Raw genomic sequence first — 23,777 nt, 5'->3', positions numbered from 1 at the left:
TTTGCTGCTTTGAACAGTCGACTGGTAGACCGATGATCTCCACCTCAACGAACGGATCAATGATCTGGAAGGAAGTTGTGAGGAAAGTCAAAGTAAAGTTTCTTTATGATAAAAAATTTAGCCTATATATATACACATTATACAGACCTCCCCTCTGTCTCCAAACATGGAGTCTTTGGGTTTGGGCAGCTGCTGACCACTGATTATCTTCAGCACTAACTGGATCTTTTTCTGCCCTGGAAGCGGATCTTCCAAATCGGGATTAAAGGCACCTGTGAGGGACAAATTCACATTAAAATGCAACCTTATCCATCGCATTATGGGCATTGGCATACTGTACCTTTACACATGATTTTAGGCTTGAGAATGTAGCCACAGTTTCCGTTGCTTGAGAACTTGGCACGGTTCAGTTCAAGCATGCGGCCCTCGGTTTGATAGTTCATGGCCACTAAAATAAAAATGATTACAAAGACATAAACAGACCATGAACTACAGTCTCTGGAAACTCTAGAGGGTGCTCAAACTTTTAAGTTACCAAGCCACAGCCTCGAAACCTTTCATGTTTGTAGAGTGTCTGTAAAGAGGAATGGAACAACATCCCTCCTACAAGAAACATCTGACCTCTGTGTTAGCCAACAAGGGTTTCGTCACTAAGCACTGAGTCAGGTTTCGCTTGGGGATCAAATACTTATTTACCTGAATAAACTTCAAACAAAGATATACCGGTACCCTTTTGAATTCATGTTTTTTGTTTTTTTTAGATTATCTTTGTAAAATTTATGAACCGTTCAAGCGTGACTCCGTGTACACTGCAGGCCCAAATCTGTTTTTTTCGAAATCAGATTTTTTTCAGCTGACTGTTTACACTGCAGGTAAGATGTGGTCTTTATCAGACTCCAGTATAAACGCTCACGGGCCCCAATGTGGCCCCAATGTGGCCTTGACGTCACATGCAGTGACGATAAAGTGAAAACAAAGGAAGTTGACCGGATTCCGTAAATGAACAAGGAAGTTGCTACTACTACTACAAAATAAAATAAACATCGGCAAATCTTAAAAATGAGTTGTTTTTTTACGTGAGAATAAAGTACTATAATGTATGAATGGATGTATATAGTGTAATATTTGGGAGGCTTCTAATCATTTTATGACTGTTAAGTAGAGACAACATGGACATCAATATGGATCTACATTAGCTTTATTTTACAACTCACTTACGTAAATAACTTAACATGTAAGCAAATAAGCCAGTGTCAATTCCGGTCCTTCAACACTCATTATTAATTCGAAATCAAAAATATATATTTATATATTACAAATAGCCTACTATTTACACACTATTCACTAGTGATGCACCAAAAATTTGACCGCCAAAAAATACTTTGCTCACGGAAACCGGATGTTGTCATGACGTATACGCTTCTACTGGCGGGCTGCGTCTTTCCCCGCGCACACGAATGACGTTGCTCGCCCAAAGATGACATAAAAGTCGCATTCAGGACGCATTTCCGTTTAGACTGAAGTCACATTTGGAAAGATTACATTCCAATCGGATTTTGACTACCGCCTGATCTGATGTGGCCTGAATCTGATTTGAAAAAATCAGATTTGGAGCGTTTAGACAGGCAAAAAATATTCGATCTGAGTCACTTGAGGGCAAGAAAACCAGATTTACTGTATACGAGGCCATAGTAACGTGAAACTCGTTATGCGTCATTCACTTGGGTGAATCGGATACTCAAGTCACACGTCACTAAGCGCATTCACAAATCCGGTACTGTATCTACCCCTGTCATCCGTCACAGATCTAAATCGTTCGTTTTGCAGAGCCTGTGATGCAAACAAGGATTCTCCACCAAGTACTGACTCAAGTTTTGCTTAGGAATCAAATACGTATCGGACTGAATCGACTTCATAACCTTTTACTTCATGTTTTTGGTTGATATTAAGTTTCTCTCCATGGAGTTTTTCATGAGTCTGTGAAACTCGTGGGATGAGCTGGTAAATTGTTCATTCCGCAAAGCCTGTGATTGCAACAAGGGTTTACCCCTAAAGTATTAAGTCTTGTTTTGCTCGGGGATCAAATACTTATTTGACTGAATCAGCTTCAAATAAATTGATACGTTGTTCATGTTATTTTTAATATATAGTTTCTCTTCATCAAATTTATGAACTGTTCATGCTTTTGTCCTAGTGACATGAAACTCGATTCCCATTATTCACTAAGGTGCATCGGGCCTAATATTTAGGATCAAATATTTTTTGGACTGAATCTACTTCAAACAATTGTATAACCTTTTACTTCGTGTTTTTTGTTGATGTTTAGATTCTCAGTAAAAAATTCTAAGTTCATGCTTTTGTCATAGTAACGTGAAACTCTATTCCCATTATTCACTAAGGTGAGTCGGGTACTCAAGTTATTCGTCACAAAGCGCATACGGATATTAGAAACTCGATCAACTCCTGTCCTTCGTCTCAGTTCTCACCTATCACTCGAGCCTTCTTTTACTACCCGTGAGTCGGTGAAGTTTGCGAACTGAGCGAGCAAATCTTTATTTTGCAGAGCCTTTGATGCAGCACAGAGAGGAAGGAGATGGAAGAGTCAAGGCCAAGAGATGATGCTTTTTCCCTGGGCCGATATTTTTATACATACGCGGCTAGAGTAACAGTTGGATGATTAGGGACATGCTACTAGGTGGCATCAGCAGAGGCTTACACATCTACTGTACATTTTTCAACAACTAAACCTACAAATTCAGGTGGTCAAGCAAGGACTATCTCGACATTTTTTTCTCTGGGCATTCAATCGATCGCAACTGGACCGTTTGGTTTGTCTTAAAAACCGTTTCGCCTCTCATCCGAGTAGGCTTCATCAGTTCATGCTCATAGACTTAGATTGGTCAAATCTAACCTCAGCCTGAGTCCGATCTAACCAATATATGTCTAAGACTAGATCTAACCAATCTATGAGCATGAACTGATTAAGCCCACTTGGATAAGAGGCGAAATGTCTTCTAAGACAAACCAAACGGTCCAGTTGCGATCGATTGAATGCCCTAAGAATACAATGATCTGGATGACTGAGAACATCCATAGACATATCTCCAGAGATGTACCTAATGATCAGGTCATACCCATGTGACATCCTGCATTCCAGTAGGGCTGCGGGTTGAAGTTGCTGGAGTCCACCCTGTAGTTGGACGGGTAGACTCTGAGGAGTTGGCGCTGGTTGAAGCGGACCAGCGGACCGGGTTTCAGCTGCAGGATCTGGTTCATGACGGTTTCGTTAAGCGACGACACCTGCCAACTGTTGGCAAAGGCTAGCAAACACAAAAGGACGCTGTGAACTTTCCCATTACAAGATCTGACAGGGAAGTAAGATAATTGATGGGTACCTTGTGTTTCTATGTCGTGCACTCGGACGGATTTTGTGTACTTGACGAGGTCGGACAGAGCGCGGGACAACCTCATTGTCTTCCTTTTCCTTCCGACAGAACCATAAACAAAGATCAGTAGGCTCAAAATGGTCTTTAGGACATGTTGTTTGCAGAGGTGGGTAGAGTAGCCAGAAATTGTACTCAAGTAAGAGTACTTTTACTTTAGAGATTTATTACTCAAGTAAAAGTAAGGAGTAGTCACCCAAATATTTACTTGAGTAAAAGTAAAAAGTATGTTGTGAAAAAACTACTCAAGTACTGAGTAACTGATGAGTAACATACATACCCATATCATATATATATATATATATATATATATATATATATATATATATATATACATATACAGTATATAATTTATATGTATTTATTTTGCTGTTTTTGTTTACATGTTAAAGGTGTTTTAATGAATATACAAGCATGTTTAACATATAGATTCCTTTCTTTAATGAAGACTAGAATATAAGTTGGTGTATTACCTGATTCTGATGACTTGCGTTGATTGTAATCAGACAGTCGTGATGATAACGTCCACGTTTTCAAATGGAGGAGAAGAAAAGTTCCTCCTTTCTGTCTAATACCACATGAAAGTGGTGGGTTTTTGGCATCCTATTTGTCCAGCTTCCATATTCGTTTTTATACACTTTACAAGAAATATATTGGCGTCAAACTCCGTAGCTTGCTAGCTTGCTAGCTTGCGCTGGCTTTCGGAGACTCTTGTTTTGAAAGCGCAGGCGCGATGGAGCGGCACTTTTATTGTGAAGACAGGAATGTCCTCATGTGCGGTCAGTCTTGAGGCTTTTGACGGGAAGTACGGTTGAAATAAAAAAAGTATCTTTTTTCCTTCACACTTTTGATTGATTGATTGTAACTTTTATTATTAGATTGCACAGTACAGTACACATTCTGTACAATAGACCACTAAATGGTAACACCCCAATAAGTTTTTCAACTTGTTTAAGTCAGGTCATGTGACCCCTGGCTCTGTTTGATTGGTCCAACGTCACCAGTGACTGCATCTGATTGGTGGAACGAAGTGAAACGTCACCAGTAAGGCAGGCACTTTGAAGGTCTGTCTGACAGACCAAAACAAACAAAGCGTGCATTAACAGATCGATAAAAATTAGTAGCGAGTAGCGAGCTGAATGTAGATAAAAGTAGCGGAGTAAAAGTAGCGTTCCTTCTCTATAAATATACTTAAGTAAAAGTATGTTGCATTAAAACTACTCTTAGAAGTACAATTTATCCCAAACGTTACTTATGTAGATGTAACGGAGTAAATGTAGCGCGTTACTACCCACTTCTGGTTGTTTGTTAATTCAATGTGAACTCTAAAGTCTCCTATCTTCCAATTATGTTTTGTTCTGTGGCAGCCATGTTTTTCCACCGATTTTGCTTAAACTGTGTATGTCAGTCCTCTTAAGCTATGTGGCAAGTTTGGTGTTGATTGGGTAAAAAACTATAACTAAACTAAATTAATTCCCTGGCAAATGTAATAACTTCATGGCTTTATAACAGAGCCAACTAAAGGACGATTGCTTATAAAAGTAATAGCACAGTTAATGCAATAGCGGTGCATGTTTTGACAAAGTTTAACGTTTCTACATGCAAACGTTCCATAGAAGCTTTTTTTTTTTTTTTTTTTTTAAAGTTTGTAGCGCCCCTTATCGGTTGTTTTCAAAAATGCTTTTGTCATAAATGCCAGCATACAATTAGCCATGTTTTGTTTTTGTTTACCAATTTTGCTCAGATTTTACACACATGTGCTAGTTGGTCCCTTTAAACGGTTTAACAAATGTACTGTTTCATCTAAAAACGCTAACATTACAGTAGGGTTGTACGGTATACCGATATTGGTATAGTACCACGATACTAATCAATCATATTCAGTACTATACTGCCTCTAAAAAGACTATACCACCTCGCCCCCCTGTTGTCGTCAAGGGAGAATGGACGCATTTTGGCTTTAAAACTAACTATAAAGGTGAAGTTATAACACTGAAACACCCTCAGGAAGAGGTGCTTTAAGACAGCTAGCTAGTTAGCGGCTAAGTCCACCCGCAGTCGGCAGGGTTGTAGCTACTTTTAAATCACTGATCCATGGCGACAAATAAAGTAAGTTTCTTACAAGTATCATCCCTGCAGGACGAGGAATAGCTAAACATGCTTCACTACACACCGTAGCTCACCGTAGTTCCTGAATGTACACAAATGCCACAGGTGGATCTACACCTAACATCCACTGTAATGATACCAAGTACAGGAGCGTATCCAGTCGATACTACTATGATTACATCGATATTTTTTAGCATCACAAAATCTATTGTCGTTTAAAAAAAATGTGTATTATGTTTATAAACTCAGGAAATATGTCCCTGGACACATGAGGACTTTGAATATGACCAATGTATGATCCTGTAACTACTTGGTATTGGATTGATACCTAAATTTGTGGTATCATCCAAAACTAATGTAAAGTATCAAACAACAGAAGAATAAATGATTATTACATTTTTTCAGTAGTGTAGATAGAACATTTCAAAAGAGAAAATAACCAGATATTTACAGTAAATGAAAAAGTAGATTAATAATCCATTTTCTACCACTTAATAATGTCGACAAAATAATAGAAAGGAAAATGACACAATATGTTACTGCATATGTCAGCAGACTAATTAGGAGCCTTTTGTTTGTTTACTTACTACTAAAAGACAAGTTGTCTTGTATGTTCACTATTTTATTTAAGAAAAACTTGCAATAAGAAACATATGTTCAATGTACCCTAAGATTTTTTGTTAAAATAAAGCCAATAATGCCATTTTTTGTGGTCCCCTTTATTCAGAAAAGTACCGAAAAGTATCGAAATACATTTTGTTACCGGTACTAAAATATTGGTATTGTGACAACACTACATTACAGTGGGTTTTCTAGCATGCATTGAGCTTTGCAAGAAATTTTGACTTAAAAGGTCAAATTTTGGGGCTTAATAACAGCGCCATCACATGGCGTATCAGTGAGAAACATAACACAGCAGGGGAGCATGTTTTGACAAATCTTTACTCGTTTGTGTGCCTCGTTGAGCTTACTTGGGGTGATAAACGATCTGCGTCCTGTCTCTGCTGCTGCTGCTGTAGTCCGACTCTCCATCAGACCTTCCTTTACTCCTCACTCTCATTGTCTTTTTCCTCTGTAACAACAACGATAGCACAATTTAGGTTTTAAAACCTGCACAGATCCTTTTTCCTACAGGGAGCACCTTGCGTTTGAAGCTCCTCATGATCGACCTGCCGAATCGTCTCTTCTTTGGTCGATGAGCAGCAAGGCCGCTGTCGTCCTCCTGAAAAGAGTCATGTGATGAACACACGACTGTGTTTAATTGGTTCGTCTCGCTCATGAACTTGCTTGTGTGTCATTGTCTTCCTCCTCGTCTTCGTCTTCGTCGTCTCCGGTGTCTTCATCAGACACGTCTCCTTCCTCAGCGTCGGAGTCTAGGGTTACGGGAAGCTTCTTTCCCTGGAACACAATAACCAGCAGTAGCTGCCATGTAAATGTGCCACTCCTGTCATAGAGAGGATCTTTGACTAGTGTTTTCGCAGTGGCGCCTTAAAAACAGATGTGTTGTCATATAAAGGATATAGTGCTAATTGTATTTACAGTAGGCATTTGATAATAGCAGCATACTCTTGTCAAGGTCCGGGGTTTTTGCAATTGGTCTCTAAAAACAGCAGTGGTGCTGTCATATAGAGGATCTTTGACTAGCATTTGTTTTTGCACTAGGTCTTTGAAATGTAGAAGGTTTTGGAGCAACATATGTTGCCATCCAAGCAACGTTATCATGGACGCCCCTGCTTATTTCAGCAAGACGATGCCAAGCCACGTGTTACAACAGCGTGGCTTCATAGTAAAAGAGTGCGGGTACTCGACTGGCCTGCCTGACTTGTCTCCCATTGAAAATGTGTGGCGCATTATGAAGCCTAAAATACCACAACAGAGACCCCGGACTGTTGAACAACTTAAGCTGCACATCAAGCAAGAATGGGAAAGAATTCCACCTGAAAAGCTTCAAAAATTGGTCTCAGTTCCCAAACGTATACTGAGTGTTGTTAAAAGGAAAGGCCATGTAACACAGTGGTAAAAATGCCCCTCTGCCAACTTTTTTGCAATGTGATTCTGCCATTTAATTCTAACTTAATGATTATTAGCAAAAAAAAAATTAAGTTTCTCATTTGGAACATTAAATATCTTGTCTTTGCAGTCTATTCAATTGAATATAAGTTGAAAAGGATTTGCAAATAATTGTATTCTGTTTTTATTTAAAAATGACACAACGCGCCAACTTCACTGTTTTTGGGTTTTGTAAATGCTGTAGATTCCTGCAAACCAAGAAACAGTAGATAACCTAAATGACAATGGTTATAATACGTAGAAAACATATGACTTTACTGTGAAAATAATGAAAAATGTGTACAATGCATTTGCAAATACTGTAATGTCACAAGCATCCAAGTACTCTAAAATTGACGGTATTATTCTGTTTAAATGAAAGATTTTGCAGATTTTACATTTAAATTTACAGCATAACTTACTCGTTTTAGGGGTTTGTGTTAAAGCATTAGCCTCGTTTTTGGCTAACATGTTTTCTCGTATTATTGTCATTTCAGAAATTGAGGGTTTATGTCTATGTGCTTCATTGTCAACTGCATCGAAATGAACCACGCTGTGTGCAGTGTTGTGAGTTGTCCAGTGAAAGGTTGTGCAAATCCTTTCAAGTTAAAATCCTCATGTACCGCCCACGTCTCAAAAACACAGGCATTTTGCAGATACTAAACACGGTGGTGCAGTGATTAGTGCTAGTGATTTTTTTTACAGTGTACTTTATACCTTGAGGATTTTTGACTCTGCTTTATGCAGAACAGCAGGTCAACAGGAGCAGAGTGATATATATAGTATATTTACAGGTTATTTGACTAACAATCTTTTGTAGGAGGTTTCACCCTATTATAGCAGTAGCTACCTAATAACGATACCATAAGATAGCATACAAATACTGTATACCAGCAATTCCATACAAATATACCTGCAGATACCATACACAGATACCATAATATAGCGTACACCGATACCAGCTAATACCATACAAAGGTACAGCGGATACAATATAAATATACTAGCTGATATCATACAAATATATTAGTGGATACCATACAGATATACCAGCAGATACCATACAAATATATTAATATATACCATAAAAATATACCAGTAGATACCATATACTTTAAAGAGAGCGCAGATACATACAAAGACACAGCAGACACTGTACAATGGCACAGACGATACCATACAAGGATACCGGCAGATACCCTACAAAGATGCGTGCAATGATACCAGCCAATACTATACAACGATTAAAAATACCAGCTAATACCATACAATGATACAGCAGATACAATATAAATGTACTAGCTGATACCATACAAATATATTAGTGGATACCATGCAAATATACCAGCAGATACTATACAAATATATTAATAGATACCATACAAATATACCAGCAGATACCATACAAAGATATTAACAGATACCATACAAATATACCAGTAGATACCATACAAAGATATTAACAGATACCATACAAATATACCAGCAGATACCATAAAAAGATATTAGTGGATACCATACAAATATACCAGCAGATGCAATACAAAGATATTAGTGGATACCGTACAAATATATAACAGAGATACCATACAAAGATATTAATGGATACCATACAAAAATACCAGCAGATACCATATACTTCAAAGAGAGCACAGATACCATATAAAGATACCAGCCGAGATGTTCAAAGACACAGCAGATACTGTACAATGACACAGAAGATACCATACAAAGATACCGGCAGATACCCTGCAAAGATACTGCAGATATCGTGCAATGTTACCAGCAGATACCATGCAAAGATACAGCAGATACTATATACTATACAAACAGATACCATACAAAGATAAAGGCAGATACCATACAAAGATATTAGTGGATATCATACAAATGTACCAGTAGATACCATACAAATATACCAGCAGATACCATACAAAGATATTAGTGGATACCATACAAAAATACCAGCAGATACCATATACTTTAAAGAGAACACAGATACCATATAAAGATCCATCCATCCATCCATTTTCTACCGCTTATTCCCTTCAGGGTCGCGGGGGGCGCTGGAGCCTATCTCAGTTACAATCGGGCGGTACCAGCCGATATGTACAAAGACACAGCAGATACCGTACAATGACACAGAAGATACCATACAAGGATACCGACAGATACCCTACAAAGATACTGCAGATATCGTGCAATGATACCAGCAGATACCATACACAGATACAGCAGATACTGTACAATAATACAGCAGATACCATACAAAGATGAAGGCAGATACCATACACAGACCAATGGTGTATTGGAGCAACATGATTGAGCAGTAGGTAAGTGCTATGATCTTTTGTTGATGCTGAGACGTTTTCGTCGCATTATTATTGATCTAACAGAAAAAGTCTGACATTTATAAACCTTCAGTGTTTGTTTTGAGCCGAGAAAAGAAGTTAGTAGTTTGTGGTATTTGCAGCCTCACCTTGACCAGTATTTTGCCCTTCAGGATTTCAGGGCTGGGCAGCTTCTTGCATTCCTGAATGTTGACGTTGGACACGTCCAGCTTGTCCTGCAGCACCTCTCTGAGACACTCGGCCATCCTTTTCTGCTGCGGCACCGTGCAGTGGTTCTCTATGGACAGAATCACCGGGTACCTGCAAGGTTGGGGTGCACCATGGCTGTCACTGACACATTGTTTCCTGCGAACTAATCAGCTGAATCGGCACATACTGTGATTTAGCGAAGGCATATTTGTTGATGGTTTCAATGACGTCTTTGAAGAGTATTTTGGACGTCAAGGTGTACCCGTGGTGGATGATGGGCTCCCCGTCCGGTCCGTCCCAGCAGTCCACTGCAGAAGAAGATTCGAGCTGAGCGCTGCGACGTGAGCCGGCGCGTGTCCCGGATGCTCACCTTCCACGCAGCGGCATCCGGCCTGCAGGACGTAAGCGTACATCTCCACGCTGGACTGGGACAGCAGCTGGTCACCTGTCAGGTAGGTGTTGTGTGACGTGGCGGTGAAGTAGTTGCACAGAGGCTGTGTCATGTCCTGGTTCACCAGGTAGTGCTCCGGGTTGAAGATGTCCCCGCCGGGGCTTCGCATGTAGTTGGTGAAACCTGACAGAAGGGTGCTTAGATATCATGTATCAAATATGTATCATACAAAACCCAAAATCAGTGAAGTTGGCACGTTGTGTAATTCGTAAATAAAAACAGATTACAATGATTTGCAAATCCTTTTCAATTTATATTCAATTGAATAAACTGCAAAGACAAGATATTTAATGTTCGTACTGAGAAACGTAATGTTTTTATGCAAATAATCATTAACTTAGAATTTAATGGCAGCAACACATTGCAAAAAAGTTGGCAAAGGGGCATTTTTACCACTGTGTTACATGGCCTTTCCTTTTAAGAACATTCAGTAAACGTTTGGGAACTGAGGAGACCAATTTTTTAAGCTTTTCAGGTGGAATTCTTTCCCATTCTTGCTTGATGTACAGCTTAAGTTGTTCAACAGTCTGGGGGTCTCCGTTGTGGTATTTTAGGCTTCATAATGCGCCACACATTTTCAATGGGAGACAAGTCTGGACTACAGGCAGGCCAGTCTAGTACCCGCATCCTGTTGTAACAAGGGGCTAGGCATTTTCATGCTTAAATAAGCAGGGGCGTCCATGATAAGGTTGCTTGGATGGCAACATATGTTGCTCCAAAACCTGTACTGTATGCACCTTTCAGCATTAATGGTGCCTTCACAGATGTGTAAGTTACCCATGTCTTGGGCACTAATACACCCCTATACCATCACAGATGCTGGCTTTTGAACTTTGCGCCTAGAACAATCCGGATGGTTCTTGTCCTCTTTGGTCCGGAGGACACGACGTCCACAGTTTCCCAAAAACAATTTGAAATATGGACTCGTTAGACCACAGAACACTTTTCCACTTTGCATCAGTCCATCTTAGATGAGCTCGGGCCCAGCGAAGTCGGCGGCGTTTCTGGGTGTTGTTGATAAATGACTTTCGCTTTGCATTGTAGAGTTTTAACTTGCACTTACAGATGTAGCGACAAACTGTAGTTACTGACAATGGTTTTCTGAACTGTTCCCGAGCCCATGTGGTGATATCCTTTACACACTGATGTCGACATTTCATGCAGTACCGCCTGAGGGATCCAAGTGATTTCTCCAGATTCTCTGAACCTTTTGATGATATTACAAACTGTAGATGGTGAAATCCCTAAATTCCTTGCAATAGCTCGTTGAGAAATGTTGTTCTTAAACTGTTCGACAATTTGCTTACGCATTTGTTCACAAAGTGGTGACCCTGTGGGATGTTCCAAATAAGTGTTTGATGAGCATTCCTCAACTTTCTCAGTTTTTTTTGCCACTTGTGCCAGCTTTTTTGAAACATGTTGCCGGCATCAAATTCCAAATGAGCTAGTATTTGCAAAAAATAACGTTTTCCAGTTCGAACGTTAAATATCTTGTCTTTGCAATCTATTCAATTGAATATAGGTTGAAAAGGATTTGCAAATCATTGTGTTCTGTTTTTATTTACCATTTACCCAACGTGCCAACTTCACTGCTTTTGGGTTTTGTCCATCAAATATCAACACTATCATGCGTTGGCTCGTACCGTCTATTCCCAGGACCATACGCTGCAGGTTCTCAGGACACGGCTCAAACTTGGCCACTATGTCAACCAGGTGCTCCCTGGCCAGACCTCGCATCTGCCAACACAAACAGGAACTTTTGACTATTTTGGGCCTTCGTACTTCTCGCTCATGCTCAATGGAGGTAAAGGGGCGGACACGAAAGTCTCTGAGACCACACTCCTACACAAGGGGGCTTCTTTTTTATAAGGGTGTTGACATTTTCCACCTTTTTTCTATGTGTAATAGGGCATCCGGCAATTTACCACCATCAGAGGTAGGAACTGAGCCGCAACAGGGGTGGGAACTTCTGTACTGCTAGAACTGGTGTGTAAAGTTAAACACCTGATGCTCATTTCACAGAGAGATCTTGCCACATTTCTGCATTAGAAGTTCCTTTCACACAGAATGTTGTGCCTTTGATCAAAGTGGAAACACAATGCAGTAATTTGATGGCTCCTGCCGTCTTGAAAGCAATTGCTGTGCTCTAGCAAGTATTTTATATACCAGAATTGTCGCTGTGTAAAAAGTGCACCGGCTTCAGTTCTGTGTAAAAGGCTCAGGCAAATGATTGCTGGATCTACTGTCGTGCCAATTTTGTGGCATTTGTGTGAAAGAGGCTTAAGTTGTAACAGTCGTAACAACTACACCCATTTGTGTAACGCATTCAATTATACTGTAAGCCTCGTTGCTGTGTGAAAGCGCACGCAGTTGCGGCAATAGCCCTCCTTTTCTGGGTTCTGTGTAAAAGGCACAGGGAAACGTAAGTGCTAGCTTTACTATTGCTGCAAATTATGTGTCTGTCTGTGTGAAAGAGGCTTGAGTTGTAACCATAGACTTACATTTATCTCCCCGTCACTTTTACACTAAACTATGCCCAGTTCTGTAGTGCATCTAACTATACAATTGTTATAAGCCGTGTTGCTGTGTGAAAGCGCACACAGTTGCGGCAATAGCCTGCTTTCGCTGGCTTCTGTGTAAAAGGCAAAGGCCCAAAAATTCTGGATCAACGGTTGCAGAAATTTTGGGGCGTGAAAGAGGCTTAAGTTGTAAAAGTCGTAACACAACTACGCCTAGTTGTGTAACGCATCTTATTATACACGTAGTAAGCCGTGTTGCTGTGTGAAAGTGCACACAGTTGCAGCAATAGCCTGCCTTTGCTGGGTTCTGTGTAAAAGGCAAAGGCAAATACAAAAGTAAATGCCTTCTGTTGCTGCAATTTCGTGGCGTCTGTCTGTGTAAAAGAGGCTTGAATTGTGACAATAGATTACATTTATCCCCCCCTCCCTTTTACACAGAACTACGCCCAGCTGTGTAGCGCATCTAACTATACAATTGCTAAAAGCCGTGTTGTTGTGTGAAAGCACGCACAGTTTCGACAATAGCTTGTTTTCCCCGGGTTCTGTGTAAAAGGCACAGGCAAATAAATGCTAAATCAACCGTTGCTGCAGTTTTGTGACGTCTGTGTGAAAGAGGCTTGGGTTGTAATAGTGTAGTTACATTTACAATAGCCCGCCTTTGCTAGGTTCTGTGTAAAAGGCTCAGGAAAAAGTACTGTTAGGTTTTTGGACATGCCAATTTTGCGGCAGCTCTGTGTGAGAGTTCTAACAGCAGATACAACATGTGCCTTTCACACAAGCAATCCAGCCACAAAAGAGATGTTGCAATCTGCCCTGAGCGACAATTGCTTTCAACACAACAGGGCAGGAGAAATGTGAAACTTCACACCCCTGTCCCACCATTATGAGATTCTCTTTTATATAGGCAGTGTTACGACTCGGATACTAGCCCAGAAGGTGGTAAATTGCCTGGTTGACATCATCTCCTGAATCAGGCAAGAGAAGTCTGAATCCCTGTCCTGGTTTATGGGATCGCCTTTCTCACAGTCATTGTCTGTTCCACCTTTAAAACCATATATGACGACGCTAAGTTAAAGTTAAAGTACCAATGCTTGTCACACACATACTTGCCAACCTTGAGACCTCCGATTTCGGGAGGTGGGGGGCGGGGCGGGGGCGTGGTTGGGGGCATGGTTAAGAGGGGAGGAGTATATTTACAGCTAGGATTCACCAAGTCAAGTATTTTATTTATATATATATATATATATATATATATATATATATAAATAAAAGAAATACTTGAATTTCAGTGTTCATTTATTTTCACATATACACACACATAACACTCATCTACTCATTGTTGAGTTAAGGGTTGAATTGTCCATCCTTGTTCTATTTGTCACTATTTTTCTGACCATGCTGAACGCCCTCACTGATGATGCAATGCTGTGTGGCACGCAAAAAGTGCTTTCATCAAATGCACTAGATGGCAGTATTGTCCTGTTTAAGAGTGTCACAACATTGCTGTTTACGGCAGACGAACTGCTTTACGGTAGACGAAATGCTAGGAGCTATGTTGTCCGGGGGCTTTATGCCCCCTGGTAGGGTCTCCCAAGACAAACTGGTCCTAGGTGAGGGACCAGACAAAGAGCAGCTCGAAGACCTCCATGAAAGATAAAAACAAAGGACCCAGATTTCCCTCGCCCGGACGCGGGTCACCGGGGCCCCCCTCTGGAGCCAGGCCCGGAGGTGGGGCACGATGGCAAGCGCCTGGTGGCCGGGCCTGTCCCCATGGGGCCCGGCCGGGCACAGCCCGAAGAGGCAACGTGGGTCCCCCCTCCAATGGGCTCACCACCCATAGCAGGGGTCATAGAGGTCGGGTGCGATGTGAGCTGGGCGGAAGCCGAAGGCAGGGCACTTGGCGGTCCGATCCTCGGCTACAGAAGCTAGCTCTTGGTACGTGGAACGTCACCTCGCTGGGGGGGAATGAGCCTAAGCTAGTGCGCGAGGTGGAGAAGTTCAGGCTAGATATAGTCGGACTCACTTCGACGCACAGCAAGGGATCTGGAACCAGTTCTCTCGAGAGGGGCTGGACTCTCTTCCACTCTGGCGTTGCCGGCAGTGAGAGGCGACGGGCTGGGGTGGTAATTCTTGTTTCCCCCCGGCTCAGAGCCTGTACATTGGAGTTCAACCCGGTGGACGAGAGGGTAGCTTCCCTCCGCCTTCGGGTGGGGGAACGGGTCCTGACTGTGGTTTGCGCTTACGCGCCAAACCGCAGCTCAGAGTACCCACCCTTTTTGGATTCACTCGAGGGAGTACTTGAGAGTGCTCCCCCGGGTGATTCCCTCATTCTACTGGGGGACTTCAATGCTCATGTTGGCAGCGACAGTGAAACCTGGAGAGGCGTGATTGGGAAGAATGGCTGCCCGGATCTGAACCCGAGCGGTGTTTTGTTATTGGACTTTTGTGCCCGTCACAGATTGTCCATAACGAACACCATGTTCAAACATAAGGGTGTCCATATGTGCACTTGGCACCAGGACACCCTAGGCCGCAGTTCCATGATCGACTTTGTAGTTGTGTCATCGGATGTTTTGGACACTCGGGTGAAGAGAGGGGCGGAGCTTTCTACCGATCACCACCTGGTGGTGAGTTGGCTGCGATGGTGGGGGAGGATGCCGGACAGACCTGGCAGGCCCAAACGCATTGTGAGGGTTTGCTGGGAACGTCTGGCAGAGTCTCCTGTCAGAGAGAGTTTCAATTCCCACCTCCGGAAGAACTTTGAACATGTCACGAGGGAGGTGCTGGACATTGAGTCCGAATGGACCATGTTCCGCGCCTCTATTGTCGAGGCGGCTGATTGGAGCTGTGGCCGCAAAGTAGTTGGTGCTTGTCGTGGCGGTAATCCTAGAACCCGTTGGTGGACACCGGCGGTGAGGGATGCCGTCAAGCTGAAGAAGGAGTCCTATCGGGTTCTTTTGGCTCATAGGACTCCTGAGGCAGCGGACAGGTACCGACAAGCCAAGCGGTGTGCGGCTTCAGCGGTCGCAGAGGCAAAAACTCGGACATGGGAGGAGTTCGGGGAAGCCATGGAAAACGACTTCCGGACGGCTTCGAAGCAATTCTGGACCACCATCCGCCGCCTCAGGAAGGGGAAGCAGTGCACTATCAACACCGTGTATGGCGGGGATGGTGTTCTGCTGACCTCGACTGCGGATGTTGTGGATCGGTGGAGGGAATACTTCGAAGACCTCCTCAATCCCACCAACACGTCTTCCTATGAGGAAGCAGTGCCTGGGGAGTCTGTGGTGGGCTCTCCTATTTCTGGGGATGAGGTTGCTGAGGTAGTTAAAAAGCTCCTCGGTGGCAAGGCCCCAGGGGTAGATGAGATCCGCCCGGAGTTCCTTAAGGCTCTGGATGCTGTGGGGATGTCTTGGTTGACAAGACTCTGCAGCATCGCGTGGACATCGGGGGCGGTACCTCTGGATTGGCAGACCGGGGTGGTGGTTCCTCTCTTTAAGAAGGGGAACCGGAGGGTGTGTTCTAACTATCGTGGGATCACACTCCTCAGCCTTCCCGGTAAGGTCTATTCAGGTGTACTGGAGAGGAGGCTACGCCGGATAGTCGAACCTCGGATTCAGGAGGAACAGTGTGGTTTTCGTCCTGGTCGTGGAACTGTGGACCAGCTCTATACTCTCGGCAGGGTCCTTGAGGGTGCATGGGAGTTTGCCCAACCAGTCTACATGTGTTTTGTGGACTTGGAGAAGGCATTCGACCGTGTCCCTCGGGAAGTCCTGTGGGGAGTGCTCAGAGAGTATGGGGTAACGGACTGTCTGATTGTGGTGGTCCGCTCCCTGTATGCTCGGTGCCAGAGCTTGGTCCGCATTGCCGGCAGTAAGTCGGACACTTTTCCAGTGAGGGTTGGACTCCGCCAAGGCTGCCCTTTATCACCGATTCTGTTCATAACTTTTATGGACAGAATTTCTAGGCGCAGTCAAGGCGTTGAGGGGGATCTGGTTTGGTGGCTGCAGGATTAGGTCTCTGCTTTTTGCAGATGATGTGGTCCTGATGGCTTCATCTGGCCAGGATCTTCAGCTCTCACTGGATCGGTTCGCAGCCGAGTGTGAAGCGACTGGGATGAGAATCAGCACCTCCAAGTCCGAGTCCATGGTTCTCGCCCGGAAAAGGGTGGAGTGCCATCTCCGGGTTGGGGAGGAAATCTTGCCCCAAGTGGAGGAGTTCAAGTACCTCGGAGTCTTGTTCACGAGTGAGGGAAGAGTGGATCGTGAGATCGACAGGCGGATCGGTGCGGCGTCTTCAGTAATGCGGACGCTGTATCGATCCGTTGTGGTGAAGAAGGAGCTGAGCCGGAAGGCAAAGCTCTCAATTTACCGGTCGATCTACGTTCCCATCCTCACCTATGGTCATAAGCTTTGGGTTATGACCGAAAGGACAAGATCACGGGTACAAGCGGCCGAAATGAGTTTCCTCCGCCGGGTGGCGGGGCTCTCCCTTAGAGATAGGGTGAGAAGCTCTGCCATCCGGGGGGAGCTCAAAGTAAAGCCGCTGCTCCTCCACATCGAGAGGAGCCAGATGAGGTGGTTCGGGCATCTGGTCAGGATGCCACCCGAACGCCTCCCTAGGGAGGTGTTTAGGGCACGTCCGACCGGTAGGAGGCCGCGGGGAAGACCCAGGACACGTTGGGAAGACTATGTCTCCCGGCTGGCCTGGGAACGCCTCGGGGTTCCACAGGAAGAGCTGGACGAAGTGGCTGGGGAGAGGGAAGTCTGGGCTTCCCTGCTTAGGTTGCTGCCCCCGCGACCCGACCTCGGATAAGCGGAAGAAGATGGATGGATGGATGGATGGATGGAAATGCTGTTGTTGTGTGTTGTTACCGCGCTGGGAGGATGTTAATGAAACTGCCTAACAATAAACCCACATAAGAAACCAAGAACTCGCCCTCCATCATTCTACAGTTATAACGTGATTGGGCAGGTACGCCGTTTATATTGTGTGCCTGAATTTCGGGACATTTTCGGGAGAAAATTTGTCCCGGGAGGTTTTCGGGAGAGGCGCTGAATTTCGTGAGTCTCCCGGAAAATCCGGGAGGGTTGGCAAGTATGGTCACACACACTATGTGTGGTGAAATTTTTTGTCTGCATTTGACCCATCCCCTTGATCACCCCCTGGGAGGTGAGGGGAGCAGTGGGCAACAGTGGTGCCGCGCCCGGGAATCATTTTTGGTGATTTAACCCCCAATTCCAACCCTTGATGCTGAGTGTCAAGCAGGGAGGTAATGGGTCCCATTTTTATAGTCTTTGGTATGACTCGGCCGGGAAAAGGTCGGTACTTTCCTAACGACGTGGGAGAAAGATAAAGGATTCCTAGCTTTTCTAAGCATTGTGTAAAGAGCTTCCGATGTTGACATTTTGCAGGATCTTTGTGTGAAAGGGGCTTGGCTTTCAACACAACTGGACAGGGGAAATGTGTGACCCAGGTGTAGAAACTCCCTTTCACACAGGACCGTGTCACGCCTGGGGTACTCGGTGGAAAATTGCCAGGTGGACCATCATTGGTTGTACCTTCTGCTCATTCTCCAAAAAGCGAGCCAGGTCCTGCAGGTCCATGACTTCTTTCTGGTTACTGTAGGAGATCAGAATCAGGTAGAGGTCTCTGCGCGTAGAGATCATCTTGTAGAAGGAGCAGAATTCCTCAAACCCCAAAGAACCCTGGTTCTCGTCCGTGTCCGCCTCCTGCAAAGACGGCGACACAGGTGGTCTCAGCAGGCTGTTTGAGATGATGGTTGCTGATGGCGGTCTTACTTGGAACATCTGCCGGACTTTCTGCCTGGGTAGATTGACGTTGAGCTTGTGGAGCAGCTGGTGGACTTCCCCGATACTTAAGGTGCCATTACCGTTTTTGTCCGCCTCGGAGAAAGTCTGCTGTAACCACGTAAAGCTGCGGTTGAGGAACTATGACAAAAATCTTTCTTGACTAATGCAAGTTTTATCATTTTTGGTTTCCAAAGTACCCCTGAATGAAACTAGTGAAGGATATTGATCTCTGGTGCGCTGCCTGCGAGCCAGGCTGTCCTCGTCGCTTATGCCGGCCATGAGGTACTTCAAGCCGGAGATCCAGGTCCGCGCCTCGTCGGCGTTGGTGCTCACCAAGTCCAGGGACTTGACGCGCTCGCCGTAATAAATGCTGAAGCAGCAGTTGGGGTCAAAGCGGTTGTCTGCGTACCTCCTGAACACCTCCGACTTTTTGCCCTCACGCACCTCATGGATTGAGTCGATAGTTACTGAAAAGGAGAAGACATCAGCACAGTCATAGATTTAATATCACAGTCTTTGCATGATTTCACCTTTTCTAATCAGTATTTCACAAGATAAAATGAAACTTTTATTCTTAAGAATATACCACTAATCCTCCTGTATAGTTGTCGTTGTTTTTCTTTGTAATGAGTTGAATCCCGGGCTCGGGATCTTTCTGTGTGGAGTTTGCATGTTCTCCCCGTGACTGCCTGTGATGAGGTGGTGACTTGTCCAGGGTGTACCCTCCCTTCTGCCCGAATGCAGCTAAGATAGGCTCCAGCACCCCCCCGCGACCCCGAAAGGGACAAGCGGTAGAAAATGGATGTTTCCCTCATACTTTTCTGAGAAGTTGTATTTAAAAGCTGTCCTTAATACAAAACCCAAAACCAGTGAAGTTGGTACGTTGTGTAAATGGTAAATAAAAACCGAATACAAAGATTTGTAAATCCTTTTCAACTTATATTCAATTGAATAGACTGCAAAGACAAAATATTTAATGTTCGAACTGAGAAACTAATTTTTTTGTTGTTGCAAATAATCATTAACTTAGAATTTAATGGCAGCAACACATTGCAAAAAAGTTGTCACAGGGGCATTTTTACCACTGTGTTACATGGCCTTTCCTTTTAACAACACTCAGTAAATGTTTGGGAACTGAGGAGACACATTTTTGAAGCTTTTCAGGTGGAATTCTTTCCCATTCTTGCTTGATGTACAGCTTAAGTTGTTCAACAGTCCAGGGTCTCCGTTGTGGTATTTTAGGCTTCATAATGCGTCACACAGGTCTGGACTACAGACAGGCCAGTCTAGTACCCGCACTCTTTTACTATGAAGCCACGCTGTTGTAACACGTGGCTTGGCATTGTCTTGCTGAAATAAGCAGGGGCGTCCATGAAAAAGACGTTGCTTGGATGGCAACATACAGTATGTTGCTCCAAAACCTGTATGTACCTTTGAGCAATAATGGTTACTTCACAGATGTGTAAGTTACCCATGCCTTGGGCACTCATACACCCCCATACCATCACAGATGCTGGCTTTTCAACTTTGCGCCTATAAAGATTTGGATGGTTCTTTCCCTCTTTGTTCCAGAGGACATGACGTCCACAGTTTCCAAAATTTGAAATATGGACTCGTCAGACCACAGAACACTTTTCCACTTTGCATCAGTCCATCTTAGATGAGCTCGGGCCCAGCGAAGCTGGCAGCGTTTCTGGGTGTTGTTGATAAATGGCTTTTGCTTTGCATAGTAGAGTTTTAACTTGCACTTACAGATGTAGCGACGGACTGTAGTTACTGACAGTGGTTTTCTGAAGTGTTCCTGAACCCATGTGGTGATAGCCTTTACACTCTGATGTCGCTTTTTGATGCAGTACTGCCTGAGAGATCGAAAGTCCGTAATATCATCGCTTTATTCTCCAGATTCTCTGAACCTTTTGAGGATATTACGGACCGTAGATGGTGAAATCCCTAAATTCCTTGCAATAGCTCGTTGAGAAATGTTGTTCTTAAACTGTTGGACAATTTGCTCACGCATTTGTTCACAAAGTGGTGACCCTCGCCCCATCTTTGTTTGTGAATGACTGAGCATTTCATGGAAGCTGCTTTTATACCCAATCATGGCACCCACCTGTTCCCAATTAGCCTGTTCACCTGTGGGATGCTCCAAATAAGTGTTTGATGAGCATTCCTCAATTTTCACAGTCTTTTTTGCCACTTGTGCCAAATTTTTTGAAACATGTTGCAGGCATCAAATTCCAAATGAGCTAATATTTGCAAAAAATAACAAAGTTTTCCAGTTCGAACGTTAAATATTTTGTCTTTGCAGTCTATTCAATTGAATATAAGTTGAAAAGGATTTGCAAATCATTGTATTCTGTTTTTATTTACCATTTACACAACGTGCCAACTTCACTGGTTTTGTATTAATGTGTAATATTTAGGTGGTCTATTAAGTAATACAATTTGATGCAGTTTGTCAGTATAGGATGCACTGCAGTTGGAAACATTGACCGCTCTCAGGTGTACCTAATGGTATGTCTCTTGAGTGGTCATCTATAAAGGAAACGATTGCTCCCCTTTAAGCAAACGATTACAGTAAAAAAAAAATGTGGTCAAAAAATGAAGAGTTATAGCAATGAAGGCTCACTTTTGGCTTTGTTGTGTTTCCTAGATGGTCGCCACCTGATGCAGGACCTGTGCTCGTCCAGGAAGTAGAACCTTGTAAGTCCTTTCTTCTTTCCTTTCAGTTTGCTCATTTGTGTTCCCGTCTGCATGGTACACATGGACCTCTCCACTGTGGACACACACACACACACACACACACACAGACACAGACACACACACACACACACACACACACACACACACACACACACACACACTAGTAAAGGGGTCTCCATAGTTAAGACTCGTGGGGCAAGGCTATCTATCTATTTGTATATATGTGTGTGTATATATATACAGTTTATATGTCTTTGTATGTACAGTCGCGATCAAAAGTTTGCATACACTTGTAAGGAACATAATGTCATGGCTGTCTTGAGTTTCCAATCATTTCTACAACTCTTTTTTTTTTTGTGATAGAGTAATTGGAGCACATACTTGGTCACAAAAAAAAACATTCATGAAGTTTGGTTCTTTTATGAATTTATTATGGGTCTACAAAAGTATACATACAGCAATGTTAATATTTGGTTACATGTCCCTTGGCAAGTTTCACTGCAATAAGGCACTTTTGGTAGCCATCCACAAGCTTTTGGTTGAATTTTTGACCACTCCTCTTGACAAAATAGGTGCAGTTCAGCTAAATTTGTTGGTTTTCTGACATGGACTTGTTTCTTCAGCATTGTCCGCACGTTTAAGTCAGGACTTTGGGAAGGCCATTCTAAAACCTTAAGTCTAGCCTGATTTAGCCATTCCTTTACCACTTTTGACATGTGTTTGGGGGTCATTGTCATGTTGGAACACCCAACTGCGCCCAAGACCCAACCTCCGGGCTGATGATTTTAGGTTGTCTTGAAGAATTTGGAGGTAATGCTCCTTTTTCATTGTCCCATTTACTCTCAGTAAAGCACCAGTCCCATTGGCAGAAAAACAGGCCCAGAGCATAATACTACCACCACCATGCTTGACGGTAGGTGTGGTGTTCCTGGGATTAAAGGCCTCACCTTTTCTCCTCCATACATATTGCTGGGTATTGTGGCCAAACAGCTCAATTTTTGTTTCATCTGACATCACATGGACAAAGATAAGACCTTCTGGAGAAAAGTTCTGTGGACAGCCATGACATTATGTTTTTTACAAGTGTATGTAAATTTTTGATCGCGACTGTATATATTGATTCTATGCACATTGGTAGGTGGTGTGATATTCATGCTCGTTGGTTATCAATTTTGACATCTATAGTTCAATTTTAAAGTTGGCAAGAATGAACTTGGGAAGTCCAGCGGGCCAAATTGTGGACGCTGGCAGGCTGTGGTTTGGGTACCTGTGGACTAGTACATGCAAGTACCTGTGGACTAGTACATGCAATGCAACCTAGGACATGTTATTATGAGATTATAGGCTGCGTCACATTAGGATTTACATGCCAATCATGAGTTACACTTGTGGAGAACTGGACTGAGCTGTCAAAAATGGTGCTAGTTCCCTTTTTAAAGATTATTTTTGGATTGTTTTGTGTTGTTTATTTTGTGTGCTTGTGAATGTGCGTGTGTGTGTGGGCAATCTGAAACAAGTGCATGTGACACTAGCCTGGCTGGTCATGTAGGCTAATCCCAAAGGATTGTCTCCACTCCATATGTCCGTTATTGCCTCAAGGGCCTCAATTGTCTCCTAATAAAAAGTGCAAAGTCTTACCGATCTGTCCCAGCCTCCATTGGGGCCGAGCGACCACGCTGCCCCCGATCCAGAAGAACTCCTCTGCCAGCCTGGAGATGGAGGTTTTGTGCCACAGTTTAGGCGAGCTCATGATAGACATGTTGGGGGAATTCGGGGGATTGGGCGGCATCCTGGGTCCGGCAGGTGAGGCGGTGCCCGACGAGAGCGAGCCCACAGACTGGAAAGTGGTCTTTTTGGGGGAGGGAGAAGCATGCGGCGGGGGGCTGCCACTCGTCCCCGGGGATGATGGAGACGCCATCCTGTTGATCCCTGAAGTGGACATTTGGGGGTGCTGTCCCATGAGCCCTAATGTGCCCTCTGACCTCTCTCCTCCTATTGGGGGCTCATCCTGGGAGCGGGTCCTCCGTCGGGGCACAGGTGGTCCGTGTACGTTCCCTCAGAGAAGGAGAGCGCAGCATGTGACCACCTCTAAATCTTCCTCCGGCGCTAATCTTGCCTTCATGGAGGGATTTTCACGCAAGTGACAGGAA

At 43.7% G+C, this 23,777-nt stretch overlaps 1 protein-coding gene across 2 annotated transcripts in view; it reads right to left on the bottom strand.

Annotated features, from left to right (window-relative positions):
- The window catches only part of plch2b (phospholipase C, eta 2b), a 25,912-nt gene extending 2,185 nt beyond the window's left edge, over window positions 1-23,727 (bottom strand). Inside the window, exons 1-17 of one of the 2 annotated variants that reach the window (XM_061939261.2) lie at window positions 23,266-23,727; window positions 21,554-21,700; window positions 19,148-19,391; window positions 18,913-19,042; window positions 18,673-18,843; window positions 12,236-12,329; window positions 10,512-10,715; window positions 10,329-10,449; window positions 10,081-10,252; window positions 6,840-6,950; window positions 6,694-6,774; window positions 6,524-6,624; window positions 3,396-3,484; window positions 3,135-3,320; window positions 341-448; window positions 148-272; window positions 1-64 (exon numbers count right to left, since the gene is read on the bottom strand). The exon at window positions 1-64 is cut by the window's left edge and continues 21 nt beyond it. In XM_061939261.2, the coding sequence (XP_061795245.2) occupies window positions 1-64; window positions 148-272; window positions 341-448; window positions 3,135-3,320; window positions 3,396-3,484; window positions 6,524-6,624; window positions 6,694-6,774; window positions 6,840-6,950; window positions 10,081-10,252; window positions 10,329-10,449; window positions 10,512-10,715; window positions 12,236-12,329; window positions 18,673-18,843; window positions 18,913-19,042; window positions 19,148-19,391; window positions 21,554-21,700; window positions 23,266-23,587 (2,470 nt within the window). In that variant the 5' untranslated portion in view covers window positions 23,588-23,727. Of the gene's footprint in view, window positions 65-147; window positions 273-340; window positions 449-3,134; window positions 3,485-6,523; window positions 6,625-6,693; window positions 6,775-6,839; window positions 6,951-10,080; window positions 10,253-10,328; window positions 10,450-10,511; window positions 10,716-12,235; window positions 12,330-18,672; window positions 18,844-18,912; window positions 19,043-19,147; window positions 19,392-21,553; window positions 21,701-23,265 lie in introns of both variants that reach the window. The other variant, XM_061939252.2, reaches the window with a different exon arrangement.
- Between the last annotated feature and the right edge of the window lie 50 nt (window positions 23,728-23,777).

This window comes from Nerophis lumbriciformis, linkage group LG03, assembly GCF_033978685.3.
Source record: "Nerophis lumbriciformis linkage group LG03, RoL_Nlum_v2.1, whole genome shotgun sequence".
NCBI classification, from domain to species: domain Eukaryota; kingdom Metazoa; phylum Chordata; class Actinopteri; order Syngnathiformes; family Syngnathidae; genus Nerophis; species Nerophis lumbriciformis.
The sequence above is the reverse complement of the archived record's forward strand: the minus strand, read 5'-3'. Positions and strand labels throughout refer to the sequence as shown.